Source organism: Rhodnius prolixus, unplaced genomic scaffold, assembly GCF_049639745.1.
Source record: "Rhodnius prolixus isolate KJV_2025 unplaced genomic scaffold, Rpr scaffold_13, whole genome shotgun sequence".
Classification (NCBI taxonomy): domain Eukaryota; kingdom Metazoa; phylum Arthropoda; class Insecta; order Hemiptera; family Reduviidae; genus Rhodnius; species Rhodnius prolixus.
The window spans coordinates 3,032,546-3,058,870 of NW_027411583.1; the positions used below are offsets into that span (position 1 = coordinate 3,032,546).

The 26,325-nt window shown below is 30.4% G+C and overlaps 1 protein-coding gene across 1 annotated transcript in view; it reads left to right on the forward strand.

The window, feature by feature from the left end:
- Positions 1-26,325, forward strand: part of Cad96Cb (protocadherin Fat 4-like Cad96Ca) — a 91,601-nt gene that overhangs the window by 47,377 nt on the left and 17,899 nt on the right. The window contains exon 2 of the mRNA XM_074115926.1: positions 7,763-7,891. Within this exon, the coding sequence (XP_073972027.1) occupies positions 7,825-7,891 (67 nt within the window). The 5' untranslated portion in view covers positions 7,763-7,824. The remainder of the gene's footprint in view (positions 1-7,762; positions 7,892-26,325) is intronic.

Genomic DNA, 26,325 nt, shown 5'->3' on the forward strand with positions numbered 1-26,325 from the left:
TAATCAAATGTGCTGTTAGATTTGTAATGGCATTTATATTCATATGAGGCTAGCAGTTTGTTAAATACTGACCATTTATATAATAAGTTTAATTTATATATAAATTATTATTTCTTCAGTAGACTAAACTCATATTTTACGAAAAATGAGAGTTTTCACAAATCATTCTTAAAGTAAATTATGACAATAACCATACGAACATTTACCTGTACGTATTTTTTTTTTTTAACTTACAAACAGTCTGCATATATGGCGTTGATAAGCCACGCCTACAATTCAACCAGAAAAGAAAGGAGACATCAGCCGCAGGCCAGGTATGGTTTGGTACAATATCTAACATCTCCACAGCATAACCGCTTTCTTCCTATATAATTACCACAAATAATATCGCATAAGTTATAATAATATTATTATCATCAACATAAAAAACATTTTATTGTAATTTTCGGTTACAAAAACAAAATAGTCACATTGCAACATTCCAATTCTTTTAACCAATTATAAACAAAATTAAAACTATATTAACCTAGTTAAATAACTCGATTTCTATTGTTTCTCGGTTGCACGCTGATGCCTCAATCATTTTTAAATGTTACAGATCAATTTATAACCTGAAACAAGCGAAAAAAAGTAAATGAAAAGCCATCATATGTAAACAATGTACCACTAAAGACTGGTAAAAATGCATAGAACAATTACATCCGTCGAGATTAATGTTGAAATAGTGAAATGGATGTAATTGTTTTATTACTCGATTGAAAATTTAACAAGCATAACTAAACCCTAGTTCGAGTATAAAATGAATCTAATTTACATTCACAAATCTAATTTATCTCATTTGTTTCATAAAAACTACTGTAATTATACGGGTAGAATTTTAACAATTTTTTTTTTGCGATGGAATTTCCATCCATTACTTCATTAGTATAATTTGCAAAAGGGAATAATAACAGTAACAGCCAGCCTTTCTACCTGACCTGCACAATAATTCTCTAAAAAAAAAAAAAAAAAATTGCAGAATGTAAGAAGTAATGAAGAATTTCAATGATCTAAAAATATTTTTTAAAAAGTGAGTGAGCGCCACTGTGAGACCAGTCATTATAATAATTGCTCTTGTTTCCAAAATAGTAGCTCCAAGACTGAGATTTTTTTCACTCTCTCTCAAAAACCACTCCCAGCTTAGTTTAATACTTCCTAGAGATTCAAGCCTGAGGCTATCATCGATAATACCGTATTGATTTCCATCAAGGACATTCAAAAAAATATCTACTTCAATAGTTAAAACAAATTACAACAGTTCAAAAAAAAAACAAACAAATGCTTCCCTAAAAATCATTATTAACAATAATACAAATCATAAAATTATCTTTTTAGAGATAAGCACTTCGACTGAAATTTGTTCGATTCTTTGTTATTTAAACCACAAAAGAAAGTGAGGGAAGGTAAAAAATGTTTTGTTAAAATGTTTCCATTAATTTTTATGTCACTGCATTCCTTTTGTAAACAAGAAACAGCACTTTTATTATTTCAATCCCTCAGATATGTACAGTTAATTTGAAGGTTAACGTTACTATAAAGAACTTTGACAAAGAAAATAAGTTTTTACATACGATTTGAAGGTTCGTTACATTATTTAAATATTCTAGTTACTAGAACTAGATCAAATTAGATCTGTTTGAGAGTGGCTGTAACAAAATCAAAAACACTACGATCTTAAGATCTGAGCAGTAACTAAATTATTTGTGCTTTAATAAATATTAAAAATTAAGGCTTACAAATTTATTCTTCAAATATTAATTCATTGTTAATAATCATTTAAGAATCCATCTTTATGTCAGACAAGAATGCAACAAAATCTGCTTTTACCATTAACAAAATATTTTCTCCAGAAAAAATGAGTCGTAAATCGAATAAGTGGTAGGTCGATGGAGCGAGTTTGGGTGAGAAAAAATTTGAACTAAGCTCATTTCATTTTTGAGTCAGTCTGTGGCGAGATGTGTCGTCTTATCGTGCTACAATTTTGTTTTTGAGTTAACCAAATAGACCAGAACAACTTGTACCCATCCAAATTAATTAAATAAAATTCAAATATTACAGCTCACCCATCAGAATCCTTAAAAGTTCCACCACAAGCAGACTTTTTTTTCACCATTATCCACGGTGTTTTAAGGGTTTGAACTGGTAATGTTTGACACTCTATCACAGATACAGTAATTTCTTAAATATTCGTTATTCCTACCATCTTTTAGATATTATTCCAAAGTTACGTAACAGCCTATTTATCGTTGAGCGGGACTCTAAAATGCCTTTAAGTCTTCTAGTGCCGTGTACTGGTCTGCTTCTCGCAAGATTCAAGGAACAATGGAAAGTCTCAAGTTCGCCAAATTAAGTGACCAAAATAGTGACAGTTTATTTAACAAAATAAAAGAAAAATAAGAAATTTTTTTTTTTACAGATAAGATAATTAAAATAAGATTTTTGCTGGTAGAAATTAATCTTTCATAAAACACAAATTTTAATACCTACTAGATTTAAATTTCAAAAAATCTATCTTATTTAATGCATCATTAATTAATGTCTTACCTTAAAAACACTCTCTTTGTCTTTTTTACTGCAATTTTTCCCTTTGATTTCGCCACTGTTCTTTTTCTTTGGAGTCATCACTCTTTTATGTTTGATATGAGATAATTGAAAGGAACTAAAACAGAATAAAATAGAATGTTTTTGTTAAACTTCGTATGCCTTCTAAGATTAATCGTGTTTTTAATGATGGTCAACTATAAAATTGTGAATCAACCGTAATTAAAAAAAAAAAAAAATCTCTTCCAAGACTAAAATAGAAAGGAGAACCATTAAGAGGTTACATTGATATAATTCTCATTAACAATGCTGAACTATACCTATTTGTAAGATAACTGTAACCTATTCTTTTTATTATTCTAAACTTTATAAAATATTAATAAAAGCCCAACGTTTTTAATATTGGCTTTGTAACAGAAGAATTTTCCTAACCATTTAAAATAAAATTTTACAATAACGCGTTCCTAAATTCTGAATTTTAGGAATAAAAGAATTAAGAATACATACCAGTTTTTGCTTTGAGAGCATATGTTACAATTAAAATGTTTCAAGGGACAAATCTTCTAGCATTAAACCAGCACTGATTGTAAAACAGAAAATATTTTCTTTGAAATATCAGTGAACTTATAAAAACAGGATACAGACTTTTTTATATAATACAAGTAACTAGCCTGACATACCAGAGCAATGCCCAACCAACCTGTTTGCCGGGATGTGAACAGTTTATTTTTTCTTTTTTTCTAATCATTAAATAAACTTTAAAGATTATAAATTAAACTTTGGTTTTTTTCAACTTTTTCAAAATCAATTAACCAGACATGATTGTTCACAATTATTATCACACATATTAAGCTAAAATAAACAGTTTTAACCAAATCATGAAAAATGCAGTGACATGTTTTTGTGTTTATTCAATTTTTAAACAGCAGTCAGAGAAGTTAGTTAGGAAATTTAGGGATGTTAGAAACAAATTTGAATAAAACAAATAAGCTTTTACCCAACATCTAAAACTGGTAAACATTGCAGCTGAAATATGAATGAAATGTTAAGTACTTGCTGATTTGTGCACCTTTTATCAATATCTCACCCCTTGATCATAAAACCAATGTTAACCCAGACATATTCAGTAAAATAAGCTAATTAGTTGTTAATAATACTTTAATTAGTCTTGTTTCTCTGAAAAATTAATATTCTCTCCCACAAAATAATTTGTATGAAAGATTTATTGTAAATGAGATATTTCTTTTAAAGGAAATTAAATACCGTATTAACATTTTTATTCAGATCACCGTTTGATATTCTTCCAACCATTACAGAAACCTTCACTCCAACGCATCAAGACATCCAAAAAGCCAATGACCGGAAAGTAACTCAATTAATAGGAAGAAACGTAACAAAAAAATGTCAGGGGCTTCTTCTCTAATGAAAGAAACCAGCCACTAACTTCACAAAACCACTAGTGCTTTATATTACTTCCATTGTTTCAAACTTAAAAGAGAAAAAATGGGAACAATTAATGATATTCAGATCGTATAAAAGTAATTTGTTCCGCTTAAATTGACTAGGCTAATTTGACTCTCTTCTCTAAGTCCTGCAGAGAAAAGCTTGGCAATTAATAATCAAAATAAATCTTAAATTACTTTTTCTGAACACTTAGAATTGTTTAAATTATACTAATTACAGTCGAATTAAAACGATAATTTGAATAAAAAAATTGTAGCTAAACTTATCACTAAAAATAGAACTAAGTATCTCGGAAAGCACTTTGTTTTTGTAAAAACATTCATAAATTGATTGCATCTACATTAACACCTTTCAATAAAAACAAAACAAGTTTGCAAACAAGCAAACTGTTTTATGGAGTGATAATACGCAATTAGCATGATGTGTAAAAGGTTAATACTTAAAAAGTCAATTAATAACATTAAATTTATCACGTTAATTTTCAACAAATCTTATGTGATTTTATTACAAATTGACACTGATCACTTAATTTTCTTGACGATATCTTTCTTTACAAAAGTAAACAATGAAAATAGTTTATTATTTTTTTTAATTCTAGACACTTGCCTTTTCCTACTGTTAGTAATATTTCTTTTCCTTAGATACCGACATATGTGGGGGTAAAGTGGAGTGTTACTAAAGAAAGAAGTTCACCGACGCATAACGACCTAACGGTTAGACGTTAGATAATGAAATATTATAGAGGAACGACTCATTTATGTTCATTCTAAAGATCCCTTTTTGTATTGTGCGGTTAGTATCACTTTCGTTAAAAAGACAAGAGTGAATCATTATAACATTAATTCAATATAGTAATAATAATAATAATGTAATTGTAAGATGATACATTGCCTATTGTTTGACAAGTGGTTGGGTACGCATTGCATCATCACCACTGACTTTATCCGTCGCAGGTGTTTCGTATTCCTAATTAGTTACGGATTTCATCCATCTCAGAGGATGATTAATCTGTCTCATACTATACACACCAAAGTGATGTCTAAAGATGATGTTTAATCGATGCCAAACTCAAAACTAGCAATAATCATGATTTTCTAAGTAAACAAGGAGCGCTTTTCTAGATGAGGGTTTAAAAGTAGTAAAACCTAAAATATACTGATTTTTTTTAAAAATTTTCCAAACGAAATTTTTGAGCCAATTTAGGAGTTGAATGAATATTTTCCCCAACAATCTTGAATTAGTAATTCAAACTATCTCCGATTATAAACGCAGCATTACTAACCAAAAGTTTTTTAATCATCAAACTAAAATTAAAATTGAATCCAAGAAATTATGCCAAAAAAGGAAATCTCAAGAGCCGCAAGTAGAGGGATTCTCTCCCAATTATTCGATTGTAAACACAATACCTCCGGCAAGCGTTACAATGTCAAATGTTTCCCTTGCATATTACACTGATCCTTATTTCTTGTTGAAGCGTGCGAGTTCTAAAATGTTAAACGGTAAGTTCGTTTTTTCGTAAAATAAGTAATATCGATTCACAAATATCACTTCTTTATCGATTTTTTTAAAAAATATTTTTTCTGTTTGTTCCCCGCTTCGGTTCAGTGTTAAATTATGATTTGATACATCATGCTGTTTTGATGAATCATTGAAGAATGTTTTTCAGTACGCTTGTCAGTCCAATAAACGAAACACTGTTATTAAATTTTGTTTATTTAAGGAGGTAAGAGAACTTTCCTTTATCAAGTATTTGGTCTCCCGAACTGGAAGATTCGTTTAGAAAGAATAAGTAGACATCACCTTGACTGTTGGATTACTGAAAGATGAAACCCACTACTCCTGTTAACACTAATTGTTTCTATACACATCCAGTGTTTTTTGACGAATCGTTTACTCTGCAGCCTTTTTTTCGCTCAACTTATAAAGCCACGTATGAATCTACTTGAAGGCGATGAAACTACAATTACAAGCAATTGGGTTAGGGCATGCACGCGATTGGAATACTCATCACCAACTCGTAAGAATTTAAAATCATGGCATATATAAATTCTAACCTTATACTAGAAAGTAGAAAATTTTTAATTTAACTTAAGGCGCAATACCACTAGAGATCAAGAGCCCACATCCTTCTTAGTGCTCTATCGGTCTCTGTTAATGTTCTCTCATTACAAAAAAAAAAAACACTGCTTCTCATAAAATGGTGAGCTGCAGAAGTCAAAAGAAAAAAAATCTAACAGCTGGACTTGAACCCGAGTCATTTGTATTGGAGTACACTAACCATTAAGGCAATCTCTTCTTTTGAGTGGGGCTGTTGTGTAGCTGAGTATTCTTACTAAGTGGAAAGGATGTGCCGGAAGAAAAATAAAAAATAAAAAGGAAATAAGAAATGGTGAGAGTAACCCCCTGGCTACGCGCAGGTTTACTGTTACGATCATCGCCGAAGTTAACATTAACAAGGGCTCCCATATGCTGAAGAAATACGTACATTTAATAAATAAATTTTAAAAAAACTCTGGATTCAATTTATTTTAGTGGGATTTAGGGGCAGTACCGTCGTGCTACCTTCAATTGATAATAGTGAATTCATTTATCTTTTTCAAAAAAATAAAAATAAAATAAAATAAAACTAACTTAAAAAAACAATTATTTACCCATGTTTATGAAGATAAGTGGGAGGTACAAATAAATCTGGTCTTGATTTATTCTCAATTATTTCCACTTAATCGATTTCTTCCAAATTCAATTATTTCACTTGATTTATTTGCTTTCTTTCTTCAATCCACTAAACTTTCGGTTTGCTGAAATGAACAATAAACTTAATAAGAAGTTCATTTATATTATTTGAAATTATTAAAAAGCAAACATACAAAATAATAATAATAAATAAAGATCATGACCTTTAGCTATAATTTTTCGATAATCCATTATTACAGTTTAATTTTAAATAGAAAGTTATCGATTCTTTAATGGAAACCAGTATTTGAAATCTTGCAAAGTATTAACATTTTGAGACAAATGGATTATCGCTTGTATAAATGTACGGACAACACATTTTGATAGGTGAATTAGCTTTCAAAGATTTGGACCATAGGTGTTAAAATCACATCACTCCTTATACTGTTGTGTTTGTAGATTTACATTTATTACACATGTATAAACAATTTACATTATAATGTTTAAGAAAAATCTATTACCATATAGAATGCCTTTAGGAACAATTCCAATAGGTGTAAAGAGGGCAAGAATAATTTTATAAAATCTGTGTGCAATTCGCTATCTATTTTAGTTTTACTGCAGTAGAGTTACAGTCCCACACTTGCACGTATTTGTGTAATTATAATTTTTGTAATGAAAATTTATTGTTCTGTCTGAGGGGAGACCTGTACAATCCTATTTGTATTTTGCATACTTGAGACCTTTTGTTTATGTCTATTTTGTTTTTAGACTGATTGGTTGGATATAGGCCTATATAATATGCCTTTCTCTATTTTTTCTAAGCGTTACAACAAAGATGTCTAGCCTCAACAGTGTATGATATGATTCGTTAGTGTGCTATTTCAAAGGTGTATCATCCTACCTCAGTTATAGATCAGATATTGAGAATATATGGCAAGAACAAAAAGGCGATTAATTAATACCTAATATAAATATATAACCAGAATTCTGTACAACTTTGTCAGTAATGATTAATGTAATAATATTAAACTTTTTTTTGCAGGTGTTCGTATATGATCGCCCGATGACCAAGCCAAAGAGAAGGCGTTTTCTAGAGATAAAGCGATGGCCATGTACCTAGTGTACATGCTGCTTCACATAGCACCTCTGATCTCGAATGTCATAGCAAAAGGTTAGTCTTATTATTTTTATCAGGATAACATAACCAAACGAAAGACAAAATTTTATGGGGGACAAAGCATCCTGAGGGTTGAATGCAAGTTTACTATGTAAAAAAAGTTATTATGTCCAATTACAATTTATACCGCTAATTTAAGTATAAAAGATGAGGATTAAAATATCTGAAATAAAATTTTTGACTTTTTTTTTATTATCGACTAATTTTCGTGTTCAACGAATTAGAAAATTAAAGCACACGAAAAGTGTTGGGCAATCGATTTCTAAAACAATTTAGATGAAATGAAAAAAGTGGATAATTCTAATGAAGTCTTAAAATCGAAACATGAAAAGTTAGCATGTACTTGCTTGTTCATTGTTTCTGAAAAGTAAAACATTAATTTTTATGCACTTCTATTTTATGGAAATGTCGGTCTAGAAAAACTCTCTTTTTTACTTTAGAAGCAAAATTAATGAAATAGTATTGGCACAAATTTTGTGGGATGACAAATAAGAACTGTCACTAAAACAAACTTAGTTGTTGGATTAGGATTTTGATAATAGAAAATAACAGTAAACCTAACTCAAAGGCGGTACACATTGCTAATTCCTCTAAACGGTAGCTGATTCTTCTGACGTCACTAGGATTTAGTTAAGGTAAAGAGTTAGATGAGAAATCTGGCAAGGAAGTGCTTATGCCGTGGATTTCCTAACATTCCAGTAAGAGATAATGAAGAAGCGAATTGGCCTACATCATTAACTTACGCCAAAAGAACTGACATTAAAAGGAAAGTTTCTTATCACTAGCCATGGATATCTCCAACAGCATTTCTACTGAATCAGCGAAGATGAATCGCCAAAAAAGCACATCGTGTATAAGGAGGATATTATGACTGAACATTTCTATTTCTACACATTACCGACAGTCATGCTACAGTGATTGAACATTATATGTGTAAACAAATATAGATCTGAAGTTGCTAGAAACAAAAAAGAAACATTCAAATTGCAAAATCAGATTAAATTTTTTTACTTTATTCTTTGTGTACCAACTTTTAACGTAAAAATAACTCTGTACCAAGTGAAAAAAAACATAATTTTTTGCTTGCAGACAATAAAAAGAATTTGAATAGAAAAATCAGTCACTGAAAGTGATAAAATACGTGACCTAACCTTTGTATAAAGTTGAATTCTTCAGAATACATGTTATCTTAGTCTATGTCTAGTCTACTAATAGTATAGTAGATTTTGAAAGTGAAGCTGTAAAACAGTGGGCAATACATTGTTTAAAGGAAAGTTTGTGCTTATATGTAATAGAGCTCAAGAAAGTGTAGTAGTGGCCAGGGATCAATCTATGCCAACAAACTGTACACGACTTCTTAGTTTACATAACATAATGTGAGATATTTTATTTAAAGAAAAACTGAGTTTGTACACTCAAAACAATCAATTAGGTCAATTAATCTTCAATTAAGTGTGAACAAAATCATGAGACCAGTACTATACTATTCTAGTTACAAAATCAAATATGGGAGAATGATTTTTTAAAATTATTTTATCTTATTAAACCATATTTCAAAATTAAAAATGTATGTAGTATTATAATTATAAATAATACATTTTAAATTTAGAAGATACAGTTTTGCAAATTAAATAAGATTAAAGAATGTTTTATTTAAGGCAAGAGATACTTTGTCTATTATTTTGTTCATAAGGTTCATCTAGTATAGAATAATTACTGATCAAAGATTAAAGGCCCTGGAACACGATCTGCCAAGGGGTTTAGAAATATAGCAACGTCACTTTGGACGAGGTTGCTTATTACGAACAGATTAGTTGCTTATGAGCCAACATCTTAAGTCAGTTTTCATTATTTATTTTTTTATTTGTGTTAAAATATAGTTTTTATACAGATTTAGGTATAGCATTTTTCTGGGATTCTAAAGCAATCTTGCCAAAGAATATTTTCACACTAAATAAAGCGCGACCTTGTGTTCACATAACATACAAAACTTTATATATATAAATATATAAAACAGTTTTTACTTTCAAGAAACCAACTATAATTTATCAAAGTCTATATATGATTAAACAGTAAGATTTCTAAATATATGAGGCTACTTGAAAGTATGTTAGGCTTATGTACACATACAAAGACAAAGTAATAAATAAGCATAAGAGAGCAGCAGCTGGTTCTTTAATAAGTATTTTTCCATGTATAAACTTACAATATATATAAATCCACGACAACTAAAAGACAGATTGCCCTATGACCTATTCGCACGCTGATTACGTTCTTAAAAGGCGTGGCCGCCGTGTGGCTCTAGAAACCGTAAGAGTATTGAGAGACGAAAAGAGAGAGTACTTTTAGCCATAACCAAGGACACTGTAGAACAAGTGCGGCACTTTCAAAACTATGCATTATAACAATTTTGTTTTTTCCAATTTTCATAGATCGTTAAGCCATTTTTTATAGGCAGTAAACAGACATGAGGGTTTAGCCTACTTTCATTTCACATTTTAGCTGACCCATTAATCCTGCACTAAGTAAATAACTATCATTAAATGGTTGAGCAGTTTATATTTCACGCAATATTTTTGATTAATGTTAAGTACAACAAATAATTAATCAAATTAGATTCAAACAAGCATAATGAGATAGAGAGGACAAGTAAAATCATTATGCCAACCGACAGAAGAAACAAATTTCTCAAACATTATTCAAGGATTCAGGGTAAAATTAATTTTAAGCGTTTACAGTTTAGAACTTAATAAGTTCTTGACTTGATCACTTCTTTCTACACAGATTAATAAATGCAATGTTTTTAAAAATGATTTTTCATAGTATGTGCACAATAAACAGCACCATGGAACCAAAAGATATTTAGCTTCATTAAATTGAATGATTTCTGTCAAAACACAAATTACTTAATTATCTGAAAATATTGGCGTCTGCTTTGAAAGAAAGATTTTCTCATTTCAAAAAATTGATCTTCTAAAGTGAATTATGCTAATGGATCTATGTAACTGATGTTTCTAGAAGTACGAACAGAATTATTAGAAATAAAAGATGGCAAGTCAGTTAAAACTTTATTCAACTTAAAAGTAGCTTTGTTTTATGACAGAATCTAAATACAAAAATTCAATCAACTTTGCATGAAACTTTAGTTAACATTTCATCCTCATTATTAAGCTAAAATGAAATTTTTACTTCAGAAAAAAAGAAAAACGAAATGACAAGACTGAAGTTGCCTAAATTGATGCTTAATTAAAAATCAAAACCTCAATCTCTCAATTAAGTACACGAATCTCAGATTAAGTCCACAAGAGAAAAATATGAGTCACAGAGGACAGCAGGGTTTCAGAAATTAATATATAAGAAACTTGGGAACTACTTGTCCTACAAGAAATTTCAGGTAACTGAAGTTTCATTTAAATTGATATACAAGAAGAAACTTTATGCATAAGAATTGAAATTATTGCAGAATAATAAAGTAGATCACTCAATATCAACAGATTCCTTCAAAATACTACGAATAGATATTTACTACGAATATGTTTTACCGGAAATATTGACTAAAGAAAATGGCGTAGGCCATTTCTCGCTGATGAATAGATTAGTTTTAAAATTCTGAAAGAATTCAAAAATTAGTTAAAATGTTCTCAGGTCAACTAAGGAAGATAAAAATTTCAAGAATGAAAAATTGTCGGTTAAAAATTAAGTTCTAGAAAACGTGCAACGGTTCACTTTAAAGACTTACTTTGTAGAAGTTATCCTAATAAACAATATTTCAATATAATTTGGCAATATCCAGGAAAACCTTATTTTGCTCTAAATTTTCATCTCCAATATACAGTGTAGTCAGTCATCTAGAAACAATAAATAAAATTAATTAATACGATTTTAAGAAAAATAATGGAAATTTGTATTATTAAAAACTGTAACTTCAAATTGGTTCTATTCATTAAAATGAGTATTTTAAAATATGAACCGAATCACATAGATATCTTTTTCATTTCATTTACACAATTTCTTTCTCCAATGAATCCAAAGACACGAAACCTTAAGAATATTGTCTTTAATTCTTGCAGTAAAACTATTCATTAAACAAGCATGAAATAACATTACCAGTAAATAACCTCGCACAAAAAAAAAAGAAAATACAAACTGCAGATACTTAAACCTGATACCAACTACCAATATAAACTTTAAACAATGAAATCGTCATTAAAAATCTAAAAGAGTAGGTAATTGTTTAACGTGGCTGATTTAAAACAAAAAACAAGAAAACTGATACACTCTTATTAAATTTCACCTTGTGTGTGAGTCTAAGAAGAAGAAAGATTAGTACACATTACATTAATGAAAGCTGCATTTCAACCTCTGTAATTGACGAAGTGCATCATTTACCGTAATCTAATAAATTAAAGTTCAAACAAAGATATTAAGTAAATAAAACAAAAATATTAATGCAAATAATATAAACTAAAATTTCTTACTACTTTTCTGTATCACGTAATTAAACTCAATCCACATTGACAATTTTATAAATTTTATAGATTTTATAAAGGGAAGGGATTAGCTATGGGGTTAGCATACTGGACTCCCACGCGGAGGTCCCGGGTTCGAATCCAGCAGCTGACCCTTAGATTTTCTCTTCCTAGGAGCTTCTTACAGCTCACTGTCCGGTAATGGACAGTGTTGTCTGTAACGAGAGAACACTGTCCGGAGGCCGGCAGTGCACTGGAAAAAGCTCCGGGCGCTAATAACCTTAGCTGTTGATGCGCCCAAAAAAAAAAAAAAAAAAAATTATAAAACTACAATATAAACAAGAGCTTTAATTACATTAAGCAGATAAAAAATGTTATCTAAGCAAATTATAATGATTTTAAGGAATTGTTTTCTTTTAGTCGGCTCAATGTTCTTTTACCCATTTCTTTGTGAAGGAAAAAGCAGAAGCCTTTTTCTTCAAAATTTCCACAAAGTAAAACTTACTATGTACAATTACTTACGATAGAGTCAGTAATCAGTATGTATATAAGTTTTGGTAGACTCCAACTAAACATTAAGCCCCCATGAAAGAACGCCCACTGAGGTAGCTTAGAATAGATAACCTGTGGTGGCCTACAGGTGACGTGAGAAACAGCTTCTCTTGGAAAACATATGAGGAAATGAAGTAGAAAAAGAAATTTTCTGATTTGAACTCTAGAAATTCAAGAGATTGGCAACTGTTTTTCCAAATGCTTAGCTCACTTGAAACACTTTTATTTTGTAGTGTATACAATTTCTAAGCAAGCCTTCGATTATTGATGTTACCCAATAATTACAAATAAGTTTATATTGGAAGTAGATGGTTGGGTATACGATAATTAGTGGTAGCGTAACAAGATAAGCTAAAGATTATATTGTAGATTATAGTTTATAATTTAGTTCGTGTCTGTTTTAAAAAAAAGTAAATAATAATTGAAGAAATCTAGATCGCCTGAACAAAATTACGATCTAACAATGTGCAATCTCTTACTGAAACTTGCATTAGCTTTACTGGTTTAGAACTCTTCCAAAATGAAGACATATATATAAGAAATAAATAGCATGATTGGAACTCACAAAGCCTTTTCTGTAATGCGATTATTTCTAGCATTTATTATATAAACCAAATTATATTATATACACCAAAATATTTATCCAAACTGAGAGTATTTGTAAAATTGAGGTAATTCTTATGACAAAGTAAGCCGTTTTCGCCTTGCCCTAAGAACGTATTGCAGCTCAGATGATTTGTGATGGTTCACAACTTGCAATAACATACTTCAATGGCTGAATTGGACAATGGAATAATTTACGGCTAGTTCAGTTTTTAATTTATCGTACCAAAAATTCATTGTTTTAGACTATTTATTATCAACGAAAATTAATTCAAGTTAAAGAGGGTTTATAATGAGCCTGCACTTTATCATTTTTAACAATATAGAAATTTGCGGGTGTACCATTTAAACGTGGTCGTATTCTCATAAATGGTGGTCCAAAATAGCAAGCACAGATGAAAACAACAAGGTGTACAATAATGGTATTTCGGCGATTAAAACATGCATGTGACTGCTGACACTGAAAGCACATTAGAATTATGTGAGCGAAACAATTACATCGAGAATTAAATAGAAGTAAGCTGTCTACAATGTTGGAACTGCATTTATTAAATTCTGACCAAACGCATTTCCAAAAAAGGTATTTCGAGGCAACGTTGAGACCATTGAGAAAAGACTGTTCACCAAGTTTTACCCGGCGTGTTTCAAAAAACTCTATTACTGAAATTTGACGTGATCGCAATATTTCCGCTAAATGCGAATAAAAGAAGGTAAACAAAAACATTCAATAAATCTACGTCTAGAAAATAAATAATTTGACATCATTCAGGCAATGTTACAAACAATGAGCGAAAGCTAACAAAATTCAGATTCTGTAATTGATTGGAAAAGGGGTAACTCCATAAGACACTTTAATATAATCATGTGATTGGAGAAAAATAGCATACGTTCGAGCTGATTATATTTCTCATAATTTACAGAAAATAGTATACACCAAAATGGTATTGATGAGCAAAGTTAATTACGAAATCTATGACCGGATTCAAATCTGGTAACTGATTACATAAAAAGAAAAGAAAATACAAACTCCTAACTTAATCAAAGAAACAGGCAAAGAATACAGCTACCAACCTAATTGATAAGAATTATAGAAAAAGCTGACCTCCTACAAGAGATTCTCCTTCTGATCAGTATTTTTTTCCTTTTGCCTTCTCGTGCTTTTTTTCTTGATCACAAGTCTGAGCCGCGACCAGTAAAATGCACTAACAAGACCAGGAAATTTTTACAATACAGTAAGTACATCGATAGTGGCTAGCTTGGTCCCCTAACAAGGTGAAAAGAGAATGTGCTCATAAACGTGTCCATATTTTAATTCAAATATTTCAACCTCTTACTGTTGTAGCATGAAATTATTTTTCTTCCTATTTTATTTATTTTTTTTTTTTTAACAAAAAACTTTTTCCAATACTTATTACTTAATCTATAACATAAAACGTAAGGTGAGCAACAAACCAACAAAATAAAGACAACTCAGTGGAAAAACAAATTAGGTCATAAATGAGTTAGTCAAAAAGTGCTAAAAATTAAACGAAATCTTAAATGACCTTTTTTATTACTACAGCAAGAGAAATTTTCAAGGTGCTAATACATTTTACTTCTTACTAACATTGTTAACATTATTTAAAAACAGAGCATTAAAATCACACTTTAGAACGAATACGGTTTCATGATAGCAAACAAGTAACATTGAAAAACCTATCTTTTTTAGTTAAATTCAAACATCAAGCAACTTTATTACGTCAACTGGAAAAAATATATGAACATCCAATACTATATAAAATATATGATGAACTGGAAAACATCATACATCACTCAAAGTGATTTAAAAACGATCTCAAAATTGTCTCTAACAGCAAGAAAAAATAAACTCAATATTTTAAAGATATACGATTCTTATGACCTAATAGCATTAAATGTTAGAGGTTATTCTGAAGAATTTGTCAAGGAGAGCAGAAATATTAAATTATTTAATGAAATACATTTCGACGAAGAGGATTTTATAAGACGGCAGTTACTCTTACTGATGTCACAGCAGGTAACCTAGTTCATCTAACGTTATTGGTTGCAATAACAAGCACATCATCAATGTGACCTTAAGCAATGCAACATATGGCTATAAATGTTAAGCAACTAAAGACGTTATTGATACAATTTATCAATCGATTGTACCCTAGTGGATTCGGAGCTCGAAGTGCACTTAAACATAATTTCTGTGGACTCTATATCACATTTATTCAGGTAAATATTTTAGAGACCAACCTAGTTAGAGATGAAGACGGCTAATTCAGCTGCTTTTTACGAGTTGAATACTTTTCTTGTCTAGAAGGTTGTAACATAGACGAAAGAAGATGATCTTCAAGCTGGGATAACCTTATACTGATACTGCAAACGGATGGACGTACAATGCTTTCCTGTAAAATTAATAAAAACCATTTTATTTTTAAAATAAGGATTAAAAAAAAACAAATTTCACAGTGAAATACAAAATAGTAAAAATGAAGAAACTAAATTTACAGTAATCAACCTATGTTTTCTAATTCCGAATAATCTTAAAATCATAATTAGAATAAAAAACAATACATGCATAGAAGATAGTTGCAAACAAAATATTTAGAGTGGAAACTTAGCGGTACATACATATATTGCTGTATGCGTGTGATCAAGTATCTGTATCCTAGCGGTCCATACAATCAAGACGTACTTTATATTAATGTTTACAAAATAATGTAGGAACCAGCTGAAATAATGAAAGCAACAATAGATAGAAAAAACAAACTGAAGATAATTTCTTATAGAAATATATGTTTCACATTAGTCATTAACAAACAACTATTTGTATGGTGAATTTCTGTTTCACTGAACTCATACAATCCGTCCTAATAGAGATTTCGTGACTTCATTTCATTTTGTTTGTTTCTTTGTTTTTTAAAGTATTTGTGGCGCGTGTACTAATTCTAGGAGTAAAATTGATCAAAATTGCACTGAATGTCCATTCATTGGAAAATTGGACCAATTTCTGCCATCTACTAGTGTAGCAGATCTTAACCACTTTGAAGATCTCAGAACAATTTTAAGTTAGAAAAGTCAATATAGACCAATTGGAAGGTCAAAAGATGGTTGTATTACAATGTCATTCCTGATATTTCACCCATAATGAGCAAAATGAAAATACAAAAGGTGAAGCAATCGAATCCACATTTTCATTTGTTTCTTTTTGATGCAACTTTTTAAGCAATAATTTTTGTCATTAATATTGTTGTACCAAATCAAATTACTTGAGATAGTCATTATTTTAATATCAGTTTATTCTTCGTTTATTTACGGTAAAAAGAAACACATCTGAAAATATTTGAAAGATAACATATAGAGATTATTAAATGGTAAATGTGATATGTGTAGTCTGTACCGAGGAGCCTATCTTCTGGGTAGGTTGCAATCCAGAGATCCAATGACGGCCTGTTGTCAATGCCATTTAGATTGAATTTTTGATTTTGGTTATATATACTTTTTTAACTTACTAGTATCTGTCCTGCAGTTAATTAAGATACGATCTTTAATGATGAATATTATATGTATTCCTTCATTATTATTTTTTTGTCTTTAATCACAGTTCAGGGTTTTGGATGTTGAAGTGATGTAGCAAGGAATTAAAACGCTGTATTTTGTTTTCTGTTTCGTTGTCATCCAACAAACCTGAGTTCACAGACACATAAAAGAAGAAAAAGAACAAGTAAGCAATACACAAATTCAGGATAACTAAGAAACCTTTGACAAAGTGACCACACCTAACTCCCAACTCAGCAAAAGAAAATGAATGAACACAAACGGAGCTACTATGAACTAGCACTATGTCTAAATAACTACTTTTTGAAGTTATAATTTAAAAATTTACTTCCCGGATAACATAATTACGCAGATCAATAGATAAAAGGGGCAATACTTTCAGTTCAAACCTGAAATAAAAATCGAATATTATTAAATACAAGTTAATTAAAAAACAATAGTTATTTAATGAAATGAAAGATTTGTGGTTTTGTCAAAGAAAAGTATCTTACTTTCTTGGTCGAGACAATTGATTACTTACATGTGCAGGTGTACTAATATTGTTTAAAGTAAGAAATATTATGTGAATAAAGGTAATAAAGTTGACGGCAGTTTTACCAACAGAAAGATTTTGTATTTGTCTAATTTAATGGTACAACCTAATAATAGTCATTAAAATAGTTATAAAACCCAAGTACCTAATCTCTGTATTATATTACCATCACAGTAATAAACATTAAACTTGTGACTAAAATTTTGCGATTGAAGAAAATCCTTTTACTTTTCCACAAGAGTGTGATTTCGTTATTTCTTTTTGATAAGAAACCGTTACTAATTACTGAACTAAAATAATTTAGCTATTGACTATTTGGTTAAAGACCTAGTACTTTTGTTTAAAATTCTTTGCTTGAAAATTGATTTTAAGGAGGGATTTCGGGAAGTTACGCTTCTACTCAAAGTTCTTTTTTATCATGAAGCTAAACAAGCTTTAGAAAACATTTAAAGTTGAAAGAAAAGCTAAGGAATTTATTAACCGTAAATTCTGTTAGTTCCATAGATTATCATTAGAGTTAGTTTTTCTATTCTGATTGGATTCTGAAACCATTTTAAAAGCGATTTAATTAAATCGGTGTTATTTATGTGCACTTCTTCCTGATAGTATTAATTTGCTTTAGGATATTAAGTTTTCTAATTCAAACGTTGAAAAAAATACAATTTAAAACATTATCATGTAATATTGATATAGTTTTAAGAGAAAGTTGGGTCATTTTTTCTTTTCTAATACGTCGCTGAAGCTAGCGCCTTGGATACAATAAATGGTTCAAATTCAAAAACAAATTAAGGAAGTGTATAACCAATTGGAGTGGAAAACATGAGCAATCCCAGATGCCCTCTAGCAATTCGAAAACACCATTTTAAACTAACCGATGTGTCCACATAACCTGCAGCAATGAATCCTAGCAAACTACTTAATCTGCTTTACTTATTTCTTAATCTTATCTTTCTTTTATACGCTATAAATTATTCCATTCCTTCGATGAATAACCTCAGGCTAACCACAAATTAAATTGTTTCATAGTTACGTAACAACCCAAAAATTCGCCTTAATCCTGGTTATATGATCTCAGAGCATTAGTGTCTGAGACACATCAAATACACTTAGAATAGTTGATTCAATTCATATTTGAATTTTAACGGTTAAATTATTTATTTTATTTTTCCCATTTTTCTTACCACTCGTAAATACTGGATGGGAGTATATAATATGTTGAAGCCAATTCTGATTTTGACGACTCTAATAATATCGTACCCAAAGAAACACTTAGACAAACCCTTAAGGCCAACAGCGAACACTCAGGCAAAATCTAACTAGTTACATCTAACTTCTCTCTCTCTCGTACATTCACGCACGCGCTATACAGGCATCTAACTTTTTAAGAGTGAAACTACAAGAAGTTAATTTTAGATAAAAGCGAAAAGTTATAAAACCCAATCCATTGATCGTGTCGGGTCAGTCTTCAGTCCACCATGTCGGGGAGGGGTTTTCAGTTTACATTAGACACGAAACTTTTGTGGCATTGCAAAATTAACCTTTATGCAGACCAAAAGTTGCATCCAATGAGTGCACAAAGGCAGCAGGAATAGTGGTTACGTCATAAAAAGAAGAAGAAGTAAAAGAGTTGACTGCTACATACTCGCCTAAGTTTACTACGGTATTATTCTTCCAACAAGGCCGGCCAGCTATTCGGATGAACAAGACCTCATGGAGGTACTGCACTCTGAGAATCAGGAAACACAGCATCGCTTGAACCTGAAAAATAATAGGCTGAGTAGTTCTTGATACAAAGGGGAAATGCACTTACATATTGTGTAACTGTAGAATATATATACATGTATATAGATGGTTAATATGGTCGGCACCTATATCTGCGGGTAAGGCTAGTATGGTTCAGGCTTCAATTCTCAAGAGAAGAAAAACTGAAGCCTTCAGAATTTACTTACCCTTACCTGACCCTCAATTCCAATTAGACTGAAGGAGAAGAAGATGCCCTAAATCAGTGGGTGACACAATTTCAATCGCGGTAGCTAATGATCTCTAACCAGTAACCTACATCATTAACTATGAGGTTACTAGATCTTTATTGAGAATTAAAAAAAATATGCTACATACGTTTCATTCAAACCAAATGTTATGTTGTCCAAATTTTCAAACTTAAGGCAATATTTCCTCTAGTTTAAAAACGTACCTTTACAATGGTTTAAAATAAATTCTATTTAAAATGTTTACTTGATTGCTAAACCAAAATAACCTACAAGAAGGGGACTAGTGCTTCATTAATCGTTCGTAAATTTTCCTAGTAGTATATAAAGAGAAAGCAAACGTTCTCTAAAGGTCAACACTTAGTACTTGCAATAGTTTACAAACGAGACAACCATTTTTATTTTTTGTATCTACACGCTTATGTATGTTTGTATTACAACTGATAGATTTAATACGTACAAACAGAGTCAATGATAAAAATCATTCTTAAGTTATATAATAAAAAAAAAAAAATGATCGCATATGAATGTAACTTGGAGTTTTCGCAATGGTCACGCAGACCACAGTGAGCTGAGAGGTAACTGATAGGCTAGCTGACACTCAGAAGGGAAGAAGTAAACATCACGTGAAGAAGTTCATTGCAGCTTGGAAAATATAACTATCACGAAGCTATCACTTATATGAACAGTCGTTTTTAATCATTATATCAACCTTTGGCGTTTTTGTTTTTTCACTTCACTGTGCAGTGTGCATTTTGTAGGCGATTTACAACTCGATAACAAAACCAGACGCCTTGTACTCTTTTTTTGACCAATTTTAAACTGTCATTTCCTTTTCATCAAACATTAACTATAATAGAGCAATAATGAAATCACGATCTGAGCACAGAAATTCATGGTATGTTAACTCGCTCTCTAGCGATATACTTAAAGACAAATTATTTCAATGACTAATTATACTATAAACATCAATATACATTAGAAGAAACTGTAAGTTACATTTTAAACAAGCCAAAGCAATCTATTTACCTGTCTTATGTTGATACCCATAACAAATTGGTCTTCCTTTAAATGAATTATGTTTACTATATGGTGTAACGAAAGATATGGTTACTTCAGCTGATAAATTTAACCATTCTTTTAAAACTAGATATGCGATCGAATTTAACAAAAAAGAATTGTGGACATTTCTGAACAAATGTTTGTTTGCTTTAAGTTTAGGAGCTGACTTGGGACAAACATAAGGACGTCATTAAACTGAATAAGTGCACTAGTTTGACAGATGTCATATCGAAAATGTCACACAATGTTAATGAACAGAGAATATTTTATCCTATTAACCATACTAGTCCATTGGCCCTATAAACCTAAGCTCTGAATTCAAAGGACTTGGTCTTTAAAAATAGGATAGGGTGTTGTAGTTACTGAATATTAAAAAAAGGAAATTTCTGTGGTACAATGAGCTCATAATTTACAATGATTGAAAATTTTTCTTTCAGTTGTTGATGGACTTAAATCATTTGGAGCATCCACTGCTATTGTGATGCAGGTAAAGAAGTTAACACTATTAATTTGAGGCCTAAGATGCTGAGGACTAGTCATCTAGACCAAATCTCGAGGACTTGGAGGTCGATCATTGGATCAAGATTTATCTACGAAATAGATAAATTAAATAGAACAAAATAGACAATTTAATAGAGAAAATGAGGAGCTTGTTTTAAGGCTGAGAATGGCTCTTACGGTTTTAACCTAAATTTATCATCGAATTCGTCTGGAATCACTCATCTAACATAGAAAGCAAGGAATTATCAGCAAAAATAAATTCAATCATTAAATTCCTTTTAAAATGATCATCCAAGTATGAACAACTCTCAGAATGCCAGAGGGCTAATGCCTATTACGTTATACGGAAATAAAAGTCCAAGACAACCCAAACTGCAATTACCGCACACCTCTATTACAACTAGAGAATATATTTCTATTCTAAAATAAAATATGTACAAGAAAATTCCTAGGGCGATATTACAATTGAAGCGTAATTTAGTCTTAAGTATGTATCTTTCGAATTTCGCTGCAAAAGCACAAGCAATTTAGATAGATAACTGGTGGTTGGTCAGATGATTATCTGTTTGTATATATTCACAAACAACATTTACAGTTGGTGTCTCATTGAAGAGAAAGAGAAAGGTCATGTTACCTGGCATCGTACTTCAAAGTTGATATAGATCGGCGGTTCTGGTAGTGTATTGTGTTCGTTATGCAATACAATCTTGTACACTGCCCCACTATGTAGGCTACATGAAGACTTGCTGCCGTAATTGTACCAGAAACCTACGAAGGTATGTAGGTATGACAAACTGAAGTGTCATCAGCTGGTAATTGTTCCAAATACCTAGGCAGTGAAATGTAAAATTTTACCTCTTCTGTCTTACGCAATGATGCGTCGTTTCCGGCTTCTGAAATCAATGTGGACAATTGTTTAAGATTATATAATTGATTACAAAATAATACCCATCAAATTTATATAATCCTTTCCTTTATTGAATTACTTTTTTTATTCCTTAACATTGTATCATCATATTAATAATAATTAAAAAAAAACATTCTAATTATATCTGCAAACCAACTTTTTTTAAATTAATTAAACCACTCTTTAAACTGAAAATAATGCAGAAAATTTAATTGCGTTATAGATACTTTGATGAGTTAGAGGAAACTTAAACATACCCTGCTGGAGGACTGCTTAACGGAAAGTGAATTTTAAGAAGCATACTAGATGCTTCCAAGCCACCGGACGAGGTTCTTAGTTAATTCGTTCCATAAACCTTTCAATTAAGAATCAGAAGATAAATATCATCAATGCCGCAGAAAGTCCGATTCCTAAAAAAATAAAATAAATAAATGCAAGTTTATTTTTCATTACAGTTCCTCTCAAAGAAAATATATATTGCAAGATGCACTGTCTTCCTAATTAACTGCTGAGTAATTTATTAAATATGAGTTTTCTGGAAGAAAGCGTGGAATTTCAATTAAAGAATAATTAAAGTAAAAGCTGTTATTACTGCCAAAACAAATAAGCTTAGCACACTTTAAGACGATCGGCACTTGTAAATGATAAAATGATCACAAACAAACAAAAATGAAAAAACGAAGTTAGTCAACGTAACTAACCTACCCCATAAGACAAAAAAATAAATGTTGCAACAACAAAGAGGCACGCGCCGACCAAAAAGCACGAATAAAACTCCATATTTCATGCCAATCCTAAATTATTATTATACACGAAATATAGTGGGATGCAGCCTGATTATTGGTACATTGTTCAAATTCAATGAAATTTAATTTAATTATTGTTAAGCAAGAGCTAAATTTATTAAAATTTTTGGCATAAAAATACCAGTAGTGAAATTATTCTTGTCACTAACATATCTTGCGTGACTGAGTTAAACGTAAACTTTTTCCTCCCATTTACCTATTTTTACTAAACTTACCAAATGGAGACTGAATAAGATCAGGGATCAGCGTGATTTTCCAGAATCCTAGTATAATAATTGTTTCCGAAACACATTCCAAAAAATAAAATAAATGACTGGTTTTTATATTAATTTATTATTAACTATTATATTAAGTTAGGTTATCAGTCAAATTTAAAGAACTAAGTTCATTGTCGATTGAAGAATGATTTTTGTTGTGGATATATATTATCAAAAAAAAAAAAATGAATTTGACGACAAAAATAAACAATAAAATAAAACAATTTCATGTAACAAATTTCTTTGGTTTTACAGTTGTAACTAAGCAACTTCATCACGAAATATTGTGAAATAATTGCGCAAAAATCAATCTTACAATCCAGTATAAGAGCGAACTTTCTACACATCGGAAGGCATCGCGGGCGTGGCGGTGAACAAATATGCTCTACCAGTGAGCTCAGGATGGTTAGAGGGGCGATCGTGCCCTCCCTGACCCACTGTACTCCAGCATCTCGTGGTTCTTTCACAGCATCCAGTCGTCCTCCACCTTAAACACACATACAAGTTTACAATTTATTCTCCATCCCATGTTTCCAAACCAAAACTAAATATCTATTAATTAATAGGTCAGATCATTGGAAATCGTGATATTTGATTATAACTTATTACGATCAGATTATCTGATTTAACAGTTAACAAGAAAAAGATTTTATTAATCAGATCAAGAGTGCTTCATTATTAATAATTTCTTTACTGCTGATTAATAGTTAATGTAGAAAACAAGAATGATGTCAGTGAAAAAGAGAGGAATATCAAGTGCTAGTAGCAACGCTTCTGTCGCCAAATGTTAGGTAATGTCCGTTCATTGTACTGACATCTATCTGTACCTACTGATGATTATTATGAATATACCATTGTTTCTTTTTTTTCATTATATCATCTTTGTTCATTTTCTAAGATGTTTTATCATCAGAAAATTACCAGTGCGTGTTATAACTAAAGCTTCTAATTATTAAACTACAAGCGAAATCGAAATTCAGAGGTATTCCCTTCTTCACGGTTCTAAGCAAATCCCAGCACTTTTAATTACATCTTCAGCACGCAATACTCTCTGAAAGTTGGTTTCAAAGAATTAATATCATTTAAACATTTCTGTACAATATTCACTCACAAAATTAATTATGTCTAATGGTAGAAGTACTAAAATTCCAGAGATTTAAGAAAACTGGTCATCAGAAATGTGGAAATTAAAGTAAGAGAAAATTTTAAGTTTTTCATGTCAGATTTTTTGCTTCGTAAGAAAAATTTCAATAACTGTGACAGTCCTTCTACTTGGGGCGTCGACATCTCTAGTTTATCGGAAGTAATAAGGAACCAAATAACTGTAAATACGAATCGGATTCTAGTAATGTAAAGGTTTACATATATAATATTAATAAACAAAAACAAAGCTTCTTATATTTCTACTGAATATTCAGACAGACGGAAGATTTTCATAGATACTGTTTTAGAATCAAAACTTTCTTAATCAAAATAATGAACATACACAATGATTAAATTGTAAGTAGAATAATGAAGAGCTAATAGAAAAAAAGAAAATAAAATTGCGTAAAATATTTGCGTTTTCTCAATAGGATGTATTATGTAAAAGAGTATAATTACAACATAAGGCCGGAAACTTTTTTTATGATGAAATGTGGACGGGGAAAGACCCTTGAAATTTAGACATTATTATAAGACAGTAGAATATTATTGTTTAACTTAAGTTATAAATAATCTCATTAATCATTTTTAAAATATCTCTTTAAAGGAGTAAAAACAAATGTAAATAAAAAGTAAATTGGGAACAAAACATTAACATTTCTCACAAACCAACACTTGATTTAAATAATTTTTACGTACTACGTTTATTTTAGAGATGATGATAAAAAAAGTTTAGCCTCCTCAAAACTGCAATTTTAATATAGTAATCCGTTCAATCCTGTTTATTAACTCTGCTAACTATTCACTGCACTTCCGAAATTGATAGCAATAGTTTACTGATTAATCACCAAGCTGTATCAATTTCAACCTCAAAACCAATTTTCTTGAAAACTAATGCTAGTGATTTCTCTGTGGAATACATCAATAAGAATTCGTTTAAAATACCTATTTAGTGTAGTTTACGCTGATATTCATGAATAAGTACAAATACTTTAAAGCTGCTTATAAATGCCAAACTTGAAGTCAATCTGTAATGCAACTGTCCGGCATTCTTGTTTTTGAGGCCAGATATCTATATCATTTTGGACATCAGAATACTGAATGTATAAATTTTTGCACCATTACCGCTTTATTCAAAAAGTTAGTACAAATTTAATATAAATATACGATTTTAGCAGAAAGAGAAAAGTTTTGCGAGAGTTCATACCATACTTTCAATAAAAAAATCTTACCTCATGAATGCAACCTTATCATTTATACATGTATTCTTAACAAAAATCAATATACTATAACATTTTTCAAGCACACGTACAAAACTAAATGGTTGTTGGTCACGTGCTTATATACGGACTAAAAAAATCAACAGTCCAGACTGAAGAAAACACATAAAAAATAAAGTTCTTTTCGCAGTTTTGAATATAATAGTTCCGTAACTAATCAATGAACATTTGTGCCTAAAGTGAATCGGGCATTCGCAACACCCCAATTCTATTATTCGGGATTCGGAAACTATTCCATAAAGAATGCTGTTGCCGAGTCATTTCAAAACTCTCAGTTTGTATTCAAGTATATACTAAAATTATTCACTATTAAATTTAAGCATAAAAGAATTCATATGATTTCATTTTGAAATTAAAATTCAAAGATTAGTCATAAAAGCGTACAGCATTTAAAAATTTTTAATTCAAAAAAACGAAAAGATGACACGTTCATTTACATCAAATTAATCAATTACTAAAATAAATGCAAGATAAAAGAGATATGATAGTTCAATTAGCCAATGTGTATTCTTACCATACATTATTATTTGAGAACCTTTAAGTCAAAGAACTCACTGTTTTAAATATTCATATTCAACTTTAAATTCTCACTGCTTTAATTCCATAATTTTGAGTCTTGATACTATAAATAAATGATTATTAGGGGACTTTCTTTTTTCATTTGGGAAATGGAAATTACCTTCACTCCATTATGAAGGCCTCCATTAATTAGTAAACATATGGTCACTGCAACGCTATCTATGAACTTCTGAAATAAATAAATA